This window comes from Globicephala melas, chromosome 2, assembly GCF_963455315.2.
Source record: "Globicephala melas chromosome 2, mGloMel1.2, whole genome shotgun sequence".
Classification (NCBI taxonomy): Eukaryota; Metazoa; Chordata; class Mammalia; order Artiodactyla; family Delphinidae; genus Globicephala; species Globicephala melas.
The window spans coordinates 149,695,799-149,716,597 of NC_083315.2; the positions used below are offsets into that span (position 1 = coordinate 149,695,799).

The 20,799-nt window shown below is 52.2% G+C and overlaps 1 protein-coding gene across 6 annotated transcripts in view; it reads right to left on the reverse strand.

The window, feature by feature from the left end:
- The window catches only part of LTBP2 (latent transforming growth factor beta binding protein 2), a 99,867-nt gene extending 93,986 nt beyond the window's left edge, over positions 1-5,881 (reverse strand). For 3 of the 6 annotated variants that reach the window (XM_060295053.1, XM_030831720.2, XM_060295054.1), the window contains exon 1: positions 5,004-5,881. In XM_060295053.1, coding sequence (XP_060151036.1) covers positions 5,004-5,482 — 479 coding nt within the window. In that variant the 5' untranslated portion in view covers positions 5,483-5,881. The remainder of the gene's footprint in view (positions 1-5,003) is intronic. The other 3 variants (XM_030831723.2, XM_030831721.2, XM_030831725.3) reach the window with 2 other exon arrangements.
- Between the last annotated feature and the right edge of the window lie 14,918 nt (positions 5,882-20,799).

Sequence of the window (20,799 nt, forward strand, 5' to 3'; positions counted from 1 at the left end):
TTTGGCCCAAAGCTGTGGGGAGCTGCCTCCCAGGGAGGCCCCAGAATGCCCTCCCACCCAAGGGCTGTGCCATTTCAGCCACCTCGAAGCCCCTCTGCACCGCTGCCTATTCCCCATCAGGGCCCAAGTCACTAGGTTCTGGGGAAGGGGCTGGTCCTCACAGCCAGGGCTTCTGAGTGTGTGCCCTGGTGGGAGGGGGGACTACCCACCCATTGGTGAGTCATTACCCCCTGTGGTGGTGGCAAGGCCTCTTAGAGGCCTGAGAGGTCTTTGAGAAGGAAGCAGACAGCATGCCCTGGGAGTTTTCTAAAAACTAGGGTCTGTGGGAGTCCAGAGAGCACGGACTGAGGGGCCCACCTGGCTGAGAGGTCATGGCGTGGAGCCCAGCTCAAGGAGGCCCCCCTGAGCCTGCTGGTACCCTAGATGCCTTCAGAATGGCTACGGAGCTGACTGTAGGAAGGCAGCAGCTCGGCATGCCCTGCTGACCACGGTAGAGCCCTCAAGGCCGTCGGGGCCACAGTGAGAACTGGTCAGAATCAAAGATGCCAAGCAGGGGGGCAGGGCTTGGCAAAGCGGGCACTCAAGAGGGATACAGGAGCCCAGCCAGAGTCTTGGGTACAGGCTCAGGGAGGTGCCCGATGGGAGATGACCATTCCGTGAGCTCTGGCTATCTGGAGAGAGCAAATGAGCCTGACTAGCTGGGGCCAAAGACTCAGTGGCTCTGAGTCTCTGGAAGATACGACTCAGAGATTATGTAAGCCCAGCCTTCCAGGCCACACCACTCAGCAAACATTAGCCCAGTATCCAACATCATTGCCCAACCCATCTGGCTAACAGCCTAGGACAGCTGCTGTTCCACCTGGAACAAATCTGGTCATACTGGTCCTTTGTTATAGACGCCTCAAGGCTCTCCACTGGCCTCTACAAAGCCAACCGGACCCCTCCTGCCTGTGGAGTCTAATTGCTCCCCTTCCCCCCTTATCTCCATGGCCACCTACAACCAAAACTATGATCCTCCAGATATACGAAGTTTGTTGTCCCCCAGCTGCACTGTGTGTGGGCACGTTTTGATGCCCTTGCTTAAGCTGCTCTCTCTGCCTAGACTGCCTTCCCTCTCTCCTTTGCCGACGGAGATCCGTGGCTCGCTCCAAGACTTCCAGATGAAACGTCACCTCCTTTGTGTGAAACCTCCCTTGCCATCTACCCAGCCTTCCCCATTCTCCAGCCGCCACACCATTTAGCACTGATTACCTCAGGCTGTTGGTGTATGTCTCTGTCTTGAGTACCTTGAGGGCTCTTTCTTATTCCTCTTTGTGCCCCTAGAGTCTAACACAGTGGCTGACATGTGGTGTACTTTTAATACCTCTTTGTTTCACTTAATCCAATGTTTCCCAACACCCTTCTGGTAGGAAAGGAAGTGTGACGTTTCCATAATCACAACATGCAGCAATGCTGAATCACACAGCGAGAAAGTGATTCCCTTTTTAGTGATCGTTCTAGTGTGATTAGACCAGTGGGAAAAAATCTCTGTCGGAGGTTGGGTCTTCACGCCAGGTTCTCTCTCCAGCCCTTGCCAATTGCCATTTCCAGTAGGGAGAACTACGGGGCTGAACTTCCTATGATAATTGTATTTGACTAGACTTTGAGAACATTTTGTTTTCATTTCAGTTTTCCTACAGTTTCCTCTTTATGACAAGTGGTACTATTTTCAGCTTATGATAGTGATACAAAGTGTCCTTGAAAATGGATTTACTTATGTAGAAAAATGCCAAGCACTGTTTGTAATACCAAAATATGTAACTCATCTAAGTGTCCCAAAACAGAAGGATGGATAAATAAACTGTGGTATATTCAGACAATGACATAATGACCAACAATTAAAATGAATAAACTTGAGCTGATTATATTAATGTAGTTAAATTTCAAACATCTAATGAGGATTGGAAAAGCAAATTTTAGAGGGATAATGCAGCATAGCACCACTTATCTAAGTTTAAAATATGCAAAACAATATTGTATATGTTACGGATGCATGCATCTATAAAAACCTAGATTGGAATCATGGGTAAATTCAAGGTGGTGGTTAGCTCTGGGGAGAGAGGGAGACAAATTTATAGACGATATTTCGACTAAAAATATCAGAAGCAAAATAGGCCCAAATATTAAGGTTTGAAAAAGCTGGATTGTTAGTTGTATTATTTCCAATACTTTTTGTAGGTTTGTATAAAACTTCATAATATAAAATACTTTATTTTATTTTAATAAAGTATTATTTTAACAGTTTATAAATTTAAGTTTATAAATTTAAGAAAATAATAGAACAAGGAGGAAAAGATAGAGGAAAATATTATTAAGGTGGTATGCTGTGAGGCTAAGCTTAAGAAACACTGAATGCTGGGGAACAATGGCTTAAAATGTCCCCTGTGGACTGTGAATTTCAATAGTGCAAGAATTTTCTGCTCTGGTTACACTGTGTCCCAGACACCTAGCACTGTGCCTGGCGCACACTTAAAATCTTCATTATGTGCAATAAAACCCCACTACATTGCAAGTTCCACGGAGACAGAGGCTGTCTTGGCCACTGCTGTATCCCCATGGTCCAGCAAAGTGCCGGGCATATAGGAGACCTTCCAAACGTTTGTTGAATGAAGAATCCCCAGTAGTGGTGATGCAATTCCAAGCTTTACCAGCAGGTGGCACTTAGTCCTTGGCCCTGAGCAATTCACAAGGCAACTGCCAGAGAGGCCAGCCTGGCCAGAAGCCAGGAGCTAGAATGGACTTGGGGAGATGAAGCCGATGGACAAGACTGCCACTCAGCCCCTCCCCAGATGACTTGGAGTGGCTAGCTGCAGTGCCAGAGGAACCCACCCTTTATCAAAGCTGCAGAAAATAATCTGGGGGAGGAGCCACCCCAGCATGTGATGTGATGTGTGCACCTGTATATGGCAAGTGATTGTGGGTGGCAGCCAGCCCAGGTCCTTACACACCTGTGTACATCTACCAGCCTTATCAGGGTGACAATCTGCTTTGCTCATCACCACCTCATTTCACAACTGCGAAGAGTGCACCCTCCCACCCCCACTCCACTATCCCATCTCCCCCCAACTCCCACCCGAACGCCGACAGTATAAGCTCCTCCATGATCCGGCTCAACCTATGCCTCCAGCCTCAGCCCTGTGGCTCCCCTACACCAGGGTGCAGTCCTGCCCCGAGGCCAGTGCCAACAGTGAAAAGCCCTTGTCTTTGGGCAGTGCTACAACTCGGGACCCCACTCCTGCCACTTCCCCTCTGCTTCCCCGCATGCTGCCCATCGAACCCCAGGGCCTCCTTCTCCTCCAGGCTCGTCAGCCACAGCCGTCCATTCCTTTATGCTTAACATGAAGCTTCTGCTACTAGAAAGCATGTTCACCAGTGCCTATCTGTCCATTTCTCCAATTCGATTTGAAGTAATTGAGTTGCCCTCCTTGGCAGGAACAATGTCTTTGTCTCGGGGCCCAATCCCCTATCCCAGGCCCTGCACACTTGCTCTTAAGAAGTATGTATTCACTTGCACAGGCCATTACCACCCTCTGACTGATCCTCTGTGTAAGCGACTTGGCAGTGCTCGGGTCTACTCTGTCTGCCTTAAGCTGGGCCTTCCAAGGGCAGCGGGGAATTCATTCACTCACTCAGCAGATACTTAACAAGCAGCAACTATATACGAGCACTGTTCTAGGCACCGGTGACACAGCAATGCACAAAACAAAGCCTCTCTTTTTATAGAGCTTACATTAGCGTGGGCTGGGAGACCAGACCATAAACGCAGAAACAGAAACATAATATGTCCAATGGGAATAAGTGCTATGAAGAAACGTAGAGCAGGGTGAAGGAAGAGAGAGGGTGGGGCAGGAGTAGTCAGGAAGGTCTCTCTAAGCAGAGAAATACAGGAGAAGAGTGCTGCAGCCTAGGAAAATAGTGAGTGGAGAGGCAGTAAGAATATCCTCGGGAGTAGAACAGGGGTTGCAGTGTCCTTCACGCTATGAGCCAGGGGACTGAACCCAACTGGCAAATAGGGCCCAAGCCGAGAAGGGCTGCCAGCTTCCTTCCCAGCCTCCCCGATGGTGTCCCCACGCATCCCCACACTGCCCGGGCCTCCAGTGCCCTCCATTCTGGAGATACCTGTCCTACTCAGGCAAGACTGAGCCTCCCGCAGCCATGAGGATCTTCAGCGGGGCCGGGGGTTACTGGGGAACCTCTCCCACGCTGCGAGGGAGCCCCCGGCAAGCAGCTGGTCGTCTCAGGGTAGGGGGAGACTTAGCCCCGCAAAGTGCGCGAGTCGCGCTGACACCTAGCTGCATAGGGGCACACACAGACCCACTCCCCCACGGACCCACAGTGCCACAGCCACATCGCGAGCAGGCTTCCTGCCCAAAGTGCCCCCGATCCCATGCCCACTTCCACGTCCAGCCATCCGCGGGCCCAGGCCGACCTCTGCCGCAACCCACAGACTCGTTCCCCCGCGCAGGCTTTGCTGCCAACCTCCTTCCTGGAGATGCATCTGCCCTCGCGCTCTGGAGCCCCCGACGTCCTCCACCTACCCGCGCTCTACGCCCGCTCAGCTTCCCCTGGGCCTCAAGCGCGTGGAACGCCCACCCCGCTGCCCTCTCCCCGATCCCTTTCAGATCCCCGCACCGCTACGGGCGTCAGCAGGCACCGGTTGGAGGCGGGAGGGAGGAGAGCGGGCGAATGCTCTGGCGCCTTGGGAAAGGATTAACGTCGGGTCTGGGCGAGCTGGTACGAAAGGGTGTGGATGATGTTTCTCTTTCCTCTCAACTCTTTGAGAGTGGGTCAGATGGAGCCCCAGCTCCGGGACCTCGGTCTGTTCCTCCGCAGTACTGAGGACAGAGGGACGAAAGGCAGAGCCCGGCGCCCTGTCCTCTAGCCAGCACATCCCTCCACGAACGAGCGTACGGGAGACCGGCCCTCGCTCCCCCAGCCCCCATGCTTCCCTCTCCAGTGCTCACCCCGTTAGCCGCCCTCGCGCAGCCCGCGGCCGCTGCGCGGTCCCGAGGCGCGGGAGAGCCGGGGGGGCCTGGGCCCGGGGTGCGGACTGCTGCTGGCTCAGGGGCCGGCTTCTCCAGGTCTGCGCAGGTGGCTGGACTCGCCGCGGCTGCTGCGCGCGGGGCGACCTCCTGGCCTCCGCCTCGGCGGGCCTGCTGGGGCTCCCCCAGGCAGGTTGGGGCCGCTCCGCGGGCGGCAAACCCGGAACGGGCACGTTCTGCTCCCGGAACAGACTGTACACCTTGGCTGTATCCGCTGCGGGGTGGCTGCCCCCGGGGCGCCGCAGCCGACTCGCGTCCCTTCCAGCCGGCTCGTATCTGCCCAACGGGTCCCTCTGAGCATGACCCATGCCCACGAAGAGAGCCAGGGTGAGAGGCAAGAAGCTCCTCCAGGGGTTCCGAAGGACGCGCCCGGGGCAGCGGGTGGTGGTTGGGAGCCTCATGGCGCTGGGGCGCCCGGAAAGCGGCGCGCGCGGGTAACTGCCCCGGGGCTCGCAGTCTGTGCGCCCGGCCGCCCTCTGGCTGCGCTCCGGTCCCCTCTCGGTGGCCCGCCTCTCCCCGTCTAGGGGGCCCCGAATCAGACTGCGGGCCAGGCTCTCCGTGGAGCGAGGGCCAGGCTGCTGGAGCGGCCCGGGGCTGCGTGCAATGAGCCCGGCGGCCGCGCTCCGTCTCTAGCTGGGTGGGCACCGCTGTCGCACCGCCGCGCCTTCTCCCCGTCACTGTAGCCTTCTGAATGGGAACCGGAGGGTTTTATTTTTGGAAATCTCCCCCCGATTTTTCGTCTCTTTTATCCACACCGTGCCCCCTCCTCGGAGGGACAGCTCAGCCCCCTCATTACGGGAGAGGGAGAGAGGAATTCCAGCAACACCCACTTTGGCACTGGGAAGCGAGCGGGCGGCGAGGGGTGTTAACCCGTGAGGAGCTGGGGGCGACGCAGGGCCGGCCCGAGGGCTAGTAGGCGAGATGACGCCTGCCGGGACAGGGGCACCCAAGCCACCTTTCTCTTGTCCTGGGCAAACTGAACTGCTGACCTGTCCAGAGTTTATCTCCCGCCCCTAACCTCAGGGACAAACTCCCTGTTCGATGACCAAGGCTGCAGCCTCGAAGGTCTGAAGGAGGTCAGGAGAGGTACGAAGAACGGCATGACAGAGACAGGACCCAAAGGCCGGGCCCCGGACCCTTCGCTTCCCGCCCGAGCCACTGGGGGCGTCGGCCGGGGTTGCGGCTAGAGCTGGGACAGCACGGGGCAGCTCGCCTGCCTCCGCCGCCGTGGGACGCGGGAGCGCTGGAAGGTCCCCTGGGGGCGCGCGCCCTCTAGTGGACTAGGCCGCGTCCTTGGCTACCCTGCGGGCGGCAGAGACCTGTCGCTGCTAGCCGCCTTAGCTCCTTGATCTTAATCCCCTTCCTGCTGCGTCAGGATCGAGCCTAGGCCTGAGGCGTTGATGGCGGCGGATCCTACAAGAGGTGTCTGCTCTTCCACAGGGGAATAAACATGGAGGATCTGGAATAAGGTCACTCAAGGAGACAGCGTGTGTCCAAGAAGTGAATGAAATCCAGTCCTCCAGCCTGCGGCTCAGATCCATTTCCTAGATTCCCATCCAGCCCCTCACTCCCTCGGGATTCGATGAGCTTCTGATTGATGCAGTGAGTGTGCTCACATCTTCTCGTGTTGGCAGGGAGAGGGCAGGGGTGCTAGAATGCCAACGGCCACCCATCTTAGTACCCCCAACAATCAGCTCATCACTCACACCATGGCCCCCTGCCCTAAAGTCTAAAGGCCTGGCAACCATGGCTGCCTCCCCCAAGCACCCCACCCCGCCCCTGCATTTCTGCAGCCTACTGCTTCCTGGAGAGGCAGAGGGACCGAGCAGGCAGGAAGGCACCAGTTTATAAGGACCCACACCACACAAAGGACAGACCCAGTCTAATGCTGAAAACAGCCTCAAATCCTGACCTTGGCCTCCAGAGCCCTGCAGGACTGGCCCCCTGTCTGATCTATCTCACCTCTTGCTGGGGCACTCACCACACCGCAGCTGCACTGGCCTCCTCTCTACTCCTTGAACAGGCTAAGTTCATGCCCACTTCCCTCTCCCCGAAACACTCATCTCCAGGACGTTTTACAGGACACGCTCATCACTTCACCTCTCAGCTCAAACATCACCCCCTGGAGAGGCCATCCCTGACCCCCCAACCTAGAGCAGTCTTCCCACTCCCAAGTCATCACTTTCTAATACAACACTGTTTCACCTTCATTGCTCTAGAGTAGTTGAAATTGTTTGTTTACCTGTATAACTGATTTATTGAATGGGCTGAACCTGAAGAGGAACAATCAGGAAACAGCTCTATTTTTCTCCTCTCACTGCCTTCAACCATATTATTATGGTGAATTTCTCTTCTCCACCCTTAATGGCATCTCAAGCAGAGTCCTTGGCTTGCCCATCGCCGTTAGTCACAAGAACAGTTTCGTTTCTATAATTAAGACCAATTTCCAGGCACTAAAAAGTCTGGTTCTGTCCAAATCAAAACCTCATCCAATTTAATCAATCTCGTATCCAATTTAATACCCCTCCTCTCCCTCCACAGGCCTGTCCCCTGGCGCAAGATCATGTACTAGGGAGAGTGGGGTGTGGTCTGATTTTCTGACCTTCCTTTTCTGCTGTGGCTCCTCCACATCAGGGTTGGGGGAGAGGTGTTAGGGGGACAATGGTGAAGTCCTGTGTGACAGGTGCCCTTGGCTGACAGGTGCCAAGCTCTGGCTCTTTCATGGGCACATCTGTGGGTTCTTGGGGAGCTCTCTGCATGATCTCCACCCTGCACTACCATAGCAAGGCACTCTCTGGGCAATTTCCCTGTGTCCCCTACTCCCCATGGGACTTTCCTGTCCATGCCAGCAAACCAGTGGTGAGCTGGCTGCATCGCTTCCTGTTATAAGGGCCACTCCAGCCAGTCTCCATGGTCAGATTTCTCCAGACAGAAAATGCACACAAGCCTCTTCATTTATGTACGTCCCCAATTCCTAAAGACATAGGTTGGGTTCTCCCAGGAACTTTCTTGCTGTGCTTTGGTGCATTGGGGTGCTTGCAGCTTCTAGCACCTCAGCTAGCATCAGTGGAGACAGAGTTATGGGGAGTCATGCTAGTTTCCTCTTCTTTGGAGGCCCCCAGTCTCTATGACTGGTTTTCTTAGGGCCCTGTTCACTTGGTTTGCTTGGGGAATACCCTCAGGGGAAATCTCAGCCCTGCTTACTGATGCACCTGTTCTCTGACTCAATGACTTTCTTCAATCCCTTTGTATTCGTAGGCTGGAATCCAGGGATGTATCTTGGTAGTTGTTGAACTGGTTCTGCCTTTAGTAAGATGCCTAGTACTTCTCTTTGGCATGTGAGAATAGATAGTCCTTATTGTTCTAGCCTTTGCATCTTCAGCAGAGATTCAAAGCCCACAGGAAAAATCCTGTTCAACAACCTGTAAAATTATTGTCTGACTTCCCAAGTCACAATGATAGCTCTAAATGAGCAGGTATCTTGCCTGCCTGGATAACCCCGGTTTCCCCAAAACCTAGAACAGTGCTTGCCTCTAATAGACAGCCAAGAAATATGTGTTCAGGGACTTCCCTGGTGGTCCGGTGGCTAAGACTCCACGCTCCACATGCAGGGGGCCCGGGTTCCATTCCTGGTCAGGAAACTAGATCCCACATGCCGCAACTAAGAGTTTGCATGCTGCAACGAAGAGTTCTCATGCCACAACTAAAGATTCCACATGCTGCAACTAAAAAAAAAAAAAAAAAAAGATCCCGCATGCTGCAACGAAGATCCCTCGCGCAGCAAAAAAGATCCCGAGTGCCACAACTAAGACCTGGCACAGCCAATAAATAAATAAATATTAAAAAAGAAAGAAAGAAAGAAAAGAAATATGTGTTCAATGGATGGCTAACTGAATGAAAGACAGGGTAATCCCAACAAGTAGGGAGGGCTGGTATCATTAGACCCATTTTCAAAGAGAAAAACTGAGTTCCTGGTGGGAGTTCCTGGTCCAAGTTCATGTGCTTGCTGCCTTTAAGGCTGGTCCTAAGGATCTCCTTGAATTCTGCACCTTGCCTTTTGGGATGAATGCCATCTCAATTCCCAGGATGCTCAGCTCTCTCCCTGAGACACTGCTCCTTCACAGCTATGGGAAAGCCTCAGCTCCACACTTCCCTCGCCTTGCCTCATTATCTACCCAGTTCTGTAGTTCCGGGCTCCCTTCCTCACCCCACTACCTCCCCAGTTCCTTTAGGACCTCTCCTCGTCATCCCTCAACGCTCACCTCAGATCCCCATGAGCCTCCCGAGGCCAGAAACCTTGGCATCATCTTCGTCCCTGACCTATTTTTTCCTCCCACGTGTCCAAGTCATTATTACTGCTCTGTCTCCTCCGTCTGCACTTCTGGAAGTCTGCTGCCCATTCAGCCTCTCACTGCTCCAGCTCAGCCAAAACCCTCATGCAGACACACTTCCCTCACCTCTAGACGCCCCTCCCACTCTCTGGTGAGTACAAGCGGTCCTTGGAAATCCCCACCTCGTTCTCCTGGGGGCCCACAGCCAGGCTAGTCTACTTTGAAGACTGGCATCTCCTACTCCCCCATCCCAGCACCATCCTCCTGTCCTGCCTCCCACTTACTGCCCATCATTCCCTTTCCCTGTAATCGCTGGGATCTGCTGATGCAGCTCTTCAGAATCTCCAATCCCATAAACAGTGGCGTTTTTTGTTTGTTTTTCCTTTTTGAAGCTGCGAACACTTATGGAGTCTACTATGATCCAAGCACTGTGCTAAGCATGCTACGTGAATTGGCTCCTGTAACCAAAGAAAGTAGGTGTTGTGATTTCCACGTACACAAAGGAGGAAACTGAGGCTGGGAATAGTTACTGGCTTGCCCACGATCACACAGCTGATGAGCAGCTGAGGAAGTGTTCCCACCTTGGTCGTCTGCCACCTGAGCCCAGGCTTCTAAGACTGCACCACGTTGCCTTCACTCTGGGCTTGAGCCACGGCCGCCCTCCTGACAATTGAGTGGTACCTTTTCCAGCCACCTCTGCAGCTGTCCCCACCTAAGACTCTCCACCGCACATTCCCCAGCCTCTTCCCTGACGGCTAGCCCACCACTCAATTCCCAGGGGATGCGTATCAGAACTTTCTGTTCCCCTCTCCCTTCCCTGCTCAGGAAAAGAAGGGGAGCTAACCGTTTCCAGCAAGGCCCCTGACTCACCACGTGTCACTTCCCTACCCCTGATTCCCGCTTCCCCCCTAAAGAGGCACAAAATGTTGCTAAGCCAACTAACCCACCCCTTGGGTCTGGGGAGGGAAATCGTCTCTGGAAACCCTGCAGAGAGAGTCCCAAGGGGCTGCTAAAAAGATTCCAGTGGGGAAAGGTTTGCCGGGACACGTGCACCATGAGAGGGGATGGCAGTCTGCTAGACACTCGAGGCGACCTCATTGCTTACCCATGTCTTGGAATAACGCCGGCAGCCAGAGAGCTACCAGAACCTGAACTAACTTGGTCAATAAGGACCAAAAACAAGGACCGCATTTCTGCTCCCTTTGCTGAGACCCAGACTCTGGACAGAATTCCAGGGATTTTTCTTCCTTGGAAGTGACTGGACTTCCAGTCCTGAATTCCTCTCCCCAGGAGAGCTTGTTACCCTGCTTAGAACAAATAACACATTTCCTGGTTAATCAGTGGGCGGAACAGCTGAAGGAAGGTTGATTGGGCCCCCAGCCTTCCAGATGGGAGCAGCTCACGGGCTCAGACGTCCTTGTCCAGAGACTGGGCAGCTGGGACCCTGCACCGTGCAGCCTCAGCCTCCAGTCTGGAAGGTAGAGGCTGTATGAAAAGGCGCCAGTTCCCTCCTGCTCAAGGCCTCCAAGGCCCACAGGGGCTGCCAAGACCACGCCACCTCAGACGCCGTGGCCTGGCACCCCCCCAGTACTCACAGCCACCCTGCTCTGGTCCGCCAGTACTGTCCCCTCCGGGTGCAGTGAATGTTTCTGTCTTCGGTGAGCTCAGCTCTCAGCTATGCTTGGCTTCTATTTTCCCATCTGAAAATAGAGATAATGATGCTTTTCTTGCCACCCCACCTTCAGGGCAAATAGATAACCAGCCCTATCTACCCTGTGATGGGAGGGGTTCAATGACTGCTACTTTCATTTGCCAGTTGATATTTCTGGAGCTTTTGAAAGGTACCAGGCACTGTGCTAAGTGTTTTACAGTCATTCTCCTTTAATCCTCATAATAACCTTCTGAAGAAAGTACTATTATTTCATCATGTAGCAGAAGAGGGAAAGAAAGCTCAGAGAGGTAAAATGACTTACCCACAATCACAAAGCTAGTACTTGGTTACACTAGGATTCACTCCTGGTTTTTCTGGTTCCAGACACTATACACAGGCCAGCTTCCAGAGAAACATTTCTCAGGAATCGCACCTCTGGCTGCTGATGTCTGGGAACCAGAAGCATTCACAGCCTTTTGTGGTGTGGTGTGGGGTGTTTGGTGCTGATGGACACATGAAATAGCTGTCACGAGCTGGCCCCCATCAAGCACATCCCACTCTTCTCAGGCCTATTTACAGCTAGGGGTCTATTTTAGGTCAAGGGCAGGCAAAAGTCATCATGGGGAGTTTCACTGAATCTGATTCCCTCTCACCAAGGGGAAGGAAGGAAATAAGCTTACCCTACATCAAGTCGTTCTCCATTTCTGAGTAAGGCTCAACTCAACCCTCAGCTTTTCTCTTTAGAGCACACATAGAGCATCTACGTGGCCCTGGGAGGTAGGCATCGTAATTTCCACTTCACAGACTCAGAGGGGTGAAGTCTCTTGCTCAAGGTCATACAGCCAGGAGTCGAGCCAGGATTCAACTAAAAGGTCTGACTGGCTCCAAAGTCCGTGCTGTTTCCACTACAGCACACTGCACTCACTCCAGGATGTCCTGCAATGATGTGGAATGGCAGCTCTTCAAAATAACTGATTTCACTCCGTTTCCCTTCATTTCCAACCCTTGATACGAAGGTGGGCTGACCTGAAAGCTCTGTGCATTTAGCTAAAGCTCAGACCACATTTCCTATTTACCTGCATAAATCCCTTCAGCTTCTGGCTGGAATGGAATCCTCTAGAACTCCTGGGGACTGAAGCATAACTTCTCCCCGAGCTGAGTCTCTGAAGACCTGAGCAGGAAAACGACGTGAACAGCCTGGAAGGTCTCCTTCTTTTAATTCCCCCCGTAAGACCACAGGGGTTTCAGGTGCTCTCCTGGCGATGAGGGAGTTATTCAGATAGGGACAGATTACACACTGTATTATCCTTTCCAAATGCCCAGGGAGAAAGCCCTGTGGGCTGAAGGACGATGCAGCCCTATCCTGGATTCTGGAACGGCTGGGCAGGGATTTGAGGACAAGTTGAGCAGGAAACAATTTTCCTCAGCTGTTGCTGAGGTCTCCCAGCCTGTCCCCATCTGGCTTCCTGCTGGGACACGGCAGCATCCCTCACAGCCCGAGGGATAGGGGTTTGGGGGGACAGAGCACGGGGGCTGCCGTAGGGTCTTTCCCAGAATAAGCCCATAAGCAGCTCACTCTTGATCAAGACAAAGAAAGAGGGATGACACCTTCTGCCATCACCTTCTGATGTCCATTTTCCCCTAATTATACGCTGAGAATCGGGATACTCAGTGAGGTTTTCCCTGGTGCCCTGCATCCCCTCTCTCTAGGACCCGAAGGCCCTTAGGGACAGGCCCAAACCCCCAGACTCCCCAGGACAGGGTACAGACACCAGGCTTCGGTGGGGTGGGGGGCGGGTAGGAGGAGGTGCAGATCCCAGTGGGCCCCAGCCAGTCTACATGACTCATTCCTTGTTTCCGTCCACTCTGGTCTGAGTGCCTTGGCCCAGGGGCCTCGGGGAGGTTGTAACACAGGCTGGCCCCTCGCCCATCGGGACTCAGCAGACAAAAATTAAAGATCTCACTCCTCAGGAACTCACACAGACAGCAGAGGCATGCTCTGTGCTCTGCCTCACCAGACCAGACCTCAGGCCGGAGGGGGCTGATGGCCAAGGGAGGGAGGAAAGGCATCTCTGGCCCCTCCCCTCCTCCTCACCCTCCACCTCCAGTCCTGAAGCCCTGGCCGCCACGCACTTTCTTCTCACTCCTGCTCAGGCCCTGGCGTGAAGATGCTGGTGCCACCAGCACCTCCTCAGCAGCACTCCGCCCCTCCCCACCTCTGCCCGAAGACAGCAGTGAGGGAGAAACAGACTTGTAAACAACGAATCATACATTTTTCTGGTTGCACAGGTTTGATGAGGCCAAAACCTGCTCAACAGTCTTCAATGGCTCCCCACTACCTCACAAATCAAGCCCAGACTTCTTACTGGCCCCGCACCCAAGCGGGTCTCATACCCTTCCCCTCCTGTTTGCAGATACTCAACACAGTCCCACTCACCCAGAATTCCCCCCAGTTTCCCCACCCACGTCCCCTGACCCAGATTCCTCGGCTCATACCATTTTCGTCACCTGGGATGTTCTTCCCACCCCTGCCTGCCTGTCCTTTAATTCCCATCTGAAAACTCCCACTTCTTCCAAGAAGACTTCCTAGAACCCCACCGCCAAGTCCAGAAAGCTCGCTCCTCCACTGAACTCCTGTACCACCCTCTGCCCCGCGTGACTAGTCCACCACCGAAGGTCCCGGAGAAGTGGGAAATCCACGGGGCTTTGGAGTGCCACTCGGCACCATCATTCACCAGCTGTGTGTCTTTGGCTAAAGTGACTTAACCTCTTTGAGCCAGTTTCCTCACCAGCAAGAGCCTGTCATAGTAGTCCTTTAAAGCACAGTGCCTAGATACAACTGTATTTACCAGCACAACACTCCGGACCACAGCCGACTGGACCAGGGATGAACACATGACCCGGGGCAGCCTTTACGTTGGCTGATCAGTGAGCTAAGACTTCTGTACCTAAGACTTCTGTGGCCTGATTTGAATGCATATGTCATTGGTTACTGGCCACATAAGATCCTCTCTTGAAAATTTGAACTAAGCCACTTGATTTTGAAAGCCAAGCCCTGGGATTAAAACAACAGGTAAGTCCTCATTCCCGAGAGCTCACAGTCGAAGGGGGTCCACGTAACCAGAGAACAACAAAGCCGAAGAGGTATAATGACTTGCCTGGGGTCACGCAGCTGGACAGTGACACAGAGAGGGCTGAAGCTCAGGTCTCTGGACCTGAATTTGGTCCAGGGTAGGGGGCTTCTCTGACGGGCTCAAAAGGCAGTGGCCCTGAGCTGATTGCCTGAAGAAGACCAAGGCTCCACCGGGCCCTGCATCAACCTGTTCTGGGCAGCTTGGGAACAAGGCAGTCCTTCAAGGACAAGGTCAGATCACAGCAGCGGGCACAGACCCTGGTTCTGGTCCTGCATATGCCCCCAGTGTCTCCCTGTTGTGCCCCTGGCCCTCCCCGGACTTCAGTTTCCTCATGTATAAAAGAGAGGGTTTTACTGGATGAACTCAAATTCCCTGTCAACACTAAGATTTTGATCTGAGGAGCAGACAGACAAGGGATGGGCGTGGATCCCACAGAATGTGAACCCTGGAGAGGACCCCCCTGAGAGAGCAGCCAGCCCATTCCTTCAATTCACGGTTGAGGAAACTGAGGCCCGAAGCTGGAGAGATGCTTGTCCAAGGTCACATGACTGGCTACTGGCAGCCCCAGCACTTGAACCAGGGTCTCCTGACTCCCAGGCCTCTCAACTCTTTCTCTTTCAACTCCCTCAAGAAGCTGGGAGCTATTTGGCTGTCTGGGCCAGGGAAGCCAAGAGTGGCTGTGCATGTCAGCAGTGGGGCCTCAGAGCCTGAGAACATCTCTGACAGCGTAGGTGCAAGTGGCAAAGCCGCTGGTGGGGAGGGAGCGGGCTGGGAGCCAGGGAGGGTGTACTGGAGATAAGCTGTCAGCATCTCCCTTCTTCCAGATGGCAAGAAGAAACATAGAAGGGTGCATGACGATTGAGGGGAAACAGTCCCCTTTTCTGATTGAGCCACTGCTCCACAGAGGACTGGCCTCCCTCTCTGCCCCCTCTCCTCTTTCTCTCTCTCTTTCTCTCTTTCACACACACACACACACACACACACACACACTCTATGTAGCTGCTGTGTTCTGCCACCTGCAGTTTCAGTCTCAAGATGTGTACTGACATTCTCAGGTGTACTATTTGGTGGGGCTTGGAGTTCCTTTCGCTGCCTGAGCTGCCTCTGAGCTCCTGCCTACCTTCTAATGCTTAGCCTGCTTGGCTGGCATCAGGAGACCTTCCCATTCCACAAACAGTTTTTGAGCACCTGGTTTGTGCCAAACACTGTGTTAGGCACTGGGGGTGGGTAGGATATCGTCACTGCCTGTGGGATGGAAATTAACCATCTGGTGGGCTCACTGAAGAAAAACCACTAACCATGCAAGTGGGGTTGGCTAGGGAGCATTTCTCAGAGAGCCCTGACTTTGACTTGAATCTTGAAGGCTAAGGGAGAGTTCACTATGTAGGAGGGGGGACATGCCAAGGAGAAGCAGTGCATAGGGAAAGGCAGGGATGTAAGATGAAGCCTGGGCTGTTAGGGGGAATGACAAGTAACTTATGCGGTTGGAGTTTGGATAGGAATGGGGTTATGGAAGGAGATGAGGCTGGAGGGGTAGGCTGGGGTCAATTAATGGCGTGCTTAGCTCTAGTCAGCTCCTTTTCTCAGAAAGAAGGACCCGTTCCCCACATCTAAGCCACCAGCTGGCCCTGGAGGGGACAGACTATTTATCTGGAATTCTGAGACTGATGTCCTCTGGTCAATTGCAAGGAGTCACTTGTGTGAGGAGGAAGTGGCATGCTCTTAATCTCCATCAACCCACCCAAAGTCATTCCAAATGAACACCAATCGACACGAAGCCAGTGAATTTGCCATGCTTAAAAACAATCCCCCCCAACCAGTCTGTCCCCCAACATGGCTCCTCTATTATAGAAATTGTGGAACTGCTAATAGAGCAAGTCTTGCCCGGCCCCTGTCCTGATGCCATGACCCGCCAACCCAACTATGTCCCTTCTTCGCCAACCCTTTCCCCAGGTATCTCTATTGTCTGAATTCCCCCCTCTCTCTGGACCCCTGGAGACTCAGCCCCCCAGTCAGGCTCCTGTCCCCCAGTCTCACTCGTCCTGGGCCTCAGGTCCCTCTGTAATCCCACAAGCTCATGTTGCTGAAGTTACATCATGCCTGAGTATCATAATATACATATCCAAGCCCAAGCACTCTGCAGCCTCCCTCATAGCTCTGCCCCATAGAGAGGTAAGCCATATGGGCTTGATGTCAAGCGGATATTCTGGGGAGTGCCCTGTGCATTTCAGCCATCGTTCACTGAACATCTTTTTGTCAGGCATCAGCATTGCCAGGAAGAATAAGGCTTATTCCCTGCCCTCAAGGAGTGTCCAGTGTAGTAGGAAAGGCAGCAACACCTATCATGGTAAGTGCTGTGACTGAGATAATCTCAGGGAGCAATGTGAATACAAGGGCAGAGCACTCCAGGCTGGGAATATGGGACAGTTGGTCAGGGAAGATCCTAGAGAGGATTCTATCTGAGTGGGGTCTGGAAGGCAGGGCAAGTCTCAGCTCAGAGAAGGTGGAAAAGATGGTGAGGAAGAGGCACAGTGATGACTACTAGAGCCAAGTTTGCAAAAATTAAATCACACCAGGGTCTACCCCATTTCCTTTTTTGGATGGGGTCCCTGATCAGAGAAATTTTGTCAGATTTTTGAATGATAGTTGAATGAAATTCAAGTGATATTTAATGTGGATAGGCTGGGAAAATACAGAGCCTACAGTAAGGCAATTACGTGGGGAAACAATTACTCCCCACATTGAAGGATGGATGGAGGTCACTGAGATCTAGAGTAGCACATGAGACAGGGCTGGGGCCTGTGCAAGACTTCTCACAATTTGGATGAAGTCAGAAAAAGCATTTTTATCAAATTATCACATGACATAGAACTGGAGGGATAAATGAGAAACTGGAGGATAGAAGCAAGATTTATACTGATACAGATAAATTGAGATTTAATAGAGATAAGGGAAAAAGTCTTGCATCTTAGTCCAAAAAAGGCAATAATTAAAGAATGAGAGACACTTGCTTTGATAGCAGTTCAGTGAAATGACTGTATTTTGGGGGTGGGGGTGGGGGTGGGAAGAGACTGTTGAAAAGGAAGATCCTAGTTAACCATTGGTTTGAAATAAACCAACAATGTAAACTTCTAAAAGGTCTAGTGCCGTCTTGGGTAGAATCCAGGGCTCAGTACAGGGAGGGTAACAGTGTACTCCAAGCTGTTATAACACAATCACAGTTTTGTGCTTAATTCTGCTGCCATGTCTTAAACGGCTTATCACAACCCTGAAGTATGTCTAGGAGAAGGTCACCTGAATGAAGATAAAAAATAACCCAGGAGGAATAGTTGAGATACTGGAGGAGAGAAATCCTGTTAGAGGAGAGTCTGGCAATCTTCAACCATTGCAGGATTATCAGGTAAGAGAGGGATTGAGTTGTTCTATGTTTGCATTAGTCATAACAGGTTAACTGCAGTAACAAATAATCCCAAAAAAGTAAGTTTATTTTTGTTCACGTCAAGTGGAGCTCTGATCCACACGGTCATGCAGGGCCCTAGGATCCTTCCATCATGGAGTGCCAACATAGAGATTCTTCCTCCTTGTCATTCAGCCAATAAATGAAGGGAGAGAAAATAATGTGGAGAATAACACAGGTTTTCTAAGGGCAACGTCTGGAAGAGACAAACGTCACTCTGCCCACATTTCATTGACTAGAACTCAGTCACGTGGTCATACCTTACAACAAGGAAGGCTGGAAAATGTATTCTAACTGTGGGCCCAGGAGGAAAAAGGCTGTGGGTGTGGGCTTTAGAATTGTGGATTTGGAAGAGACTGCCTTAGGAGTAAGAAGAGTTAAGGGTTAGAGTATATCTATGTAAAGACTTACACACGAATAATACAGACTTAACAGCATTATTCATAAAAACCAAAGGTTAGCTATTGTCTAAACGCCCATAGACTGGTGAATGGACAGACGAAATCTGGTATATCCACACAAAGAAATACTATTCAGCAATAAAAAGGAGTAAATTACCAGTACATGGATGAACTTCAACTACCACATTGATGAACTTCAACCACATTGTGCTCAGTGAAAGAAGCCAGTCATAACACCATATATTGTATGATGGCATTTATATGAAATATCCAAAAAGGGCAAGGCTATGGAGACAGAAAATAGATCCAAGGGACAGGGGTGGGAGTAGGGGGAGGGGTATTAACAGTAAATGAGCACAAGAGGTCTTATTGGGGTGATAAAAATATTCTAAACCTGATTTCTAGTAATGGTTGCACAACTTGGTAAATTTACTAAAAAAATAATTGAATTGTAAATTTGAACATGGTGCATTACATGATTACAAAATATGCGTCAATGGGCTTCCCTGGTGGCGCAGTGGTTGAGAGTCCGCCTGCGGATGCAGGGGACACGGGTTCGTGCCCCGGTCCGGGAAGATCCCACATGCCGCGGAGCGGCTGGGCCCGTGAGCCATGGCCGCTGAGCCTGCGCATCCGGAGCCTGTGCTCCGCAACGGGAGAGGCCACAACAGCGAGAGGCCCGCGTACCGCAAAAAAAAAAAATATATATATATATATATATATATATATATATATATATATATATATATGTGTCAATAATGTTATTTTTCAAGAGTTAAGGGTTTCGTATTTTGAGGTTGGGGGAAACAGAATAATCCTACAAGGGATATAGTAAAGGATGATTCCAAGTGGAAGGAGGAAGTGGCACAGAATCCAAGGAAAGAGAAGATGTAAAGAAGGAAAGCATGGCCAGCTGTAGTCAAAGCTACCGACATGTCACATAAAATGGAAGGCTAATTTTCTTGTCTCTGTCACAGTAGGGTTCACAGTGCGGTTCCAGACCCAGAGTCAGGAACAAGAAGAAACCTGTGAACACAGATTTCCACTTACAGTAAATGCAACTTCTAGAGCCGGCCAACAACAGGACAGATTCCGTTGCTGAGCGATGCACTCTCTGAAGTGCTCAGAGAGAGGCTGGATGGGCGTTTAGAAAGGATTTCTACACGGGAGGAAGACCTCTAAGGAGCCTCTCAGTATATGAAAGGCCCAGGGTTTTCCTAAGATTTCATTACCTCTCTTTGCCCAAGGCCTCCTCTCCACTCTTGGCCTTGGGCTCCTCATCTCAGACATTGAGAGTTGACCTTTGGGAAGGCAGAGTGGCTCTGCCTCCTGAACCCCCAGGGACCCCACTGCTGTGGTCCAGGAGTCCTTCAGCCACTGAGAGTTCCCTTGAGCCATGAGCTAGCTTCGGGTCAGTGGTCAGACAACAGCAGGTTTCACCAAAGTCAGTGCAGAGAACTGAGTAATCCTGGGGGACCGGAGGAAGTAGGCTGAACTGCCCGAGAGATGCTATGAGAGGACCAGTGCTGCCTTTGTGTCTCTGACGCACACTCATCCAACACCCCCCAGAGGTAAGATATGCGAGGGAGAGGATGCAAGATGAAGTTCATGGTAAACGCGTGGAGGGTTCCTGAGGGAGGAAGGAGAGGAGGAGATGAAACACAAATGTATCTGCACATCTCCTGAGGGGCAAAAGGGAGATGGGGACCCATCATGTGAGTGAGTTCAAGAAGAATTGAATGCAGATTTCTTAATAGGGGCTTCGTTTATTTGATGCCCTGTCTTTGTGACCCACCAGGAATGGCCACCATGGTGTAGAAATAAAAACCAGCATCTAGAAGTTGGAAGAGCCTTATTTTCAAGGACTTGGAAAGCTGTGTGGAGCTTCTGCATGGCCCCGGTCGCCTATGGTCATGACTGTAGCTGCTGGCATTGCTCCAGCATGAACTCTGATTCCATTGTGAAGGGGAAGGGCTCCTTCTTAACAGCCCCTAGAGTGGATCTGACAAGCTGTGGTGCTGCCTGTTCACCAAAACAGACACTTACAATTCATTCGTCCAGAAAATATTTGTGGGGCATCTTGTACGTGCCAGGCCCCCTCATAGAGCCCGCAGTCTGTTCATTTTGAGGTACAAGGAGAACTGCCCCAAAGTGCCAAGGAAGCAGGATGGTTTTAACGTTTTTTCCAGAAGACAGGGAAAGGGCTAGATGGCTTGAGGCGGTCCCATCCAGCGCTAGGAGTCATGACCTCTTAAGTTCACCCCACAAAACCTGCCCGTGGACTTTTGCACTGGTTCCATACTGGCTGAGGAAGGCTGGGCTAGATCCGTAGGATCCCCAAGCAGAAAGGCTTCCCCATTTCCAGACGCTGGAAAGAGAGCCAGGCCAGGGAAAACCAGAGAGAGAGAGAGAGAGAGAGAGGACCTGTGGGGGTGGGGGAGGGGAGGAGGGTGGCACACCACGTGCCAAGCGCTCCAGACTGGGTGGGAAACGCAGGGTACAGGGACAGGGAAGCAGGGAGGGGCCGTCCAGGAAGGAGCAGGGCTGTGAGCTCAGTGTTAGGCAGGAGACAGGTCTGGCTCCCAGCGTACCTGCGCTAATGAGCTAGAAGCAGGCGGAAATGGCCCAGCATGTGAAGGCCAGCAAAGGGAAGGGCCTCCCCATGCCAGCTGGACAGGAGAGGACCAAACGGGTGGGAACAGGGTCCATCCCCTCTCCACACCCTGAATTCTCAAGCTGGAGGC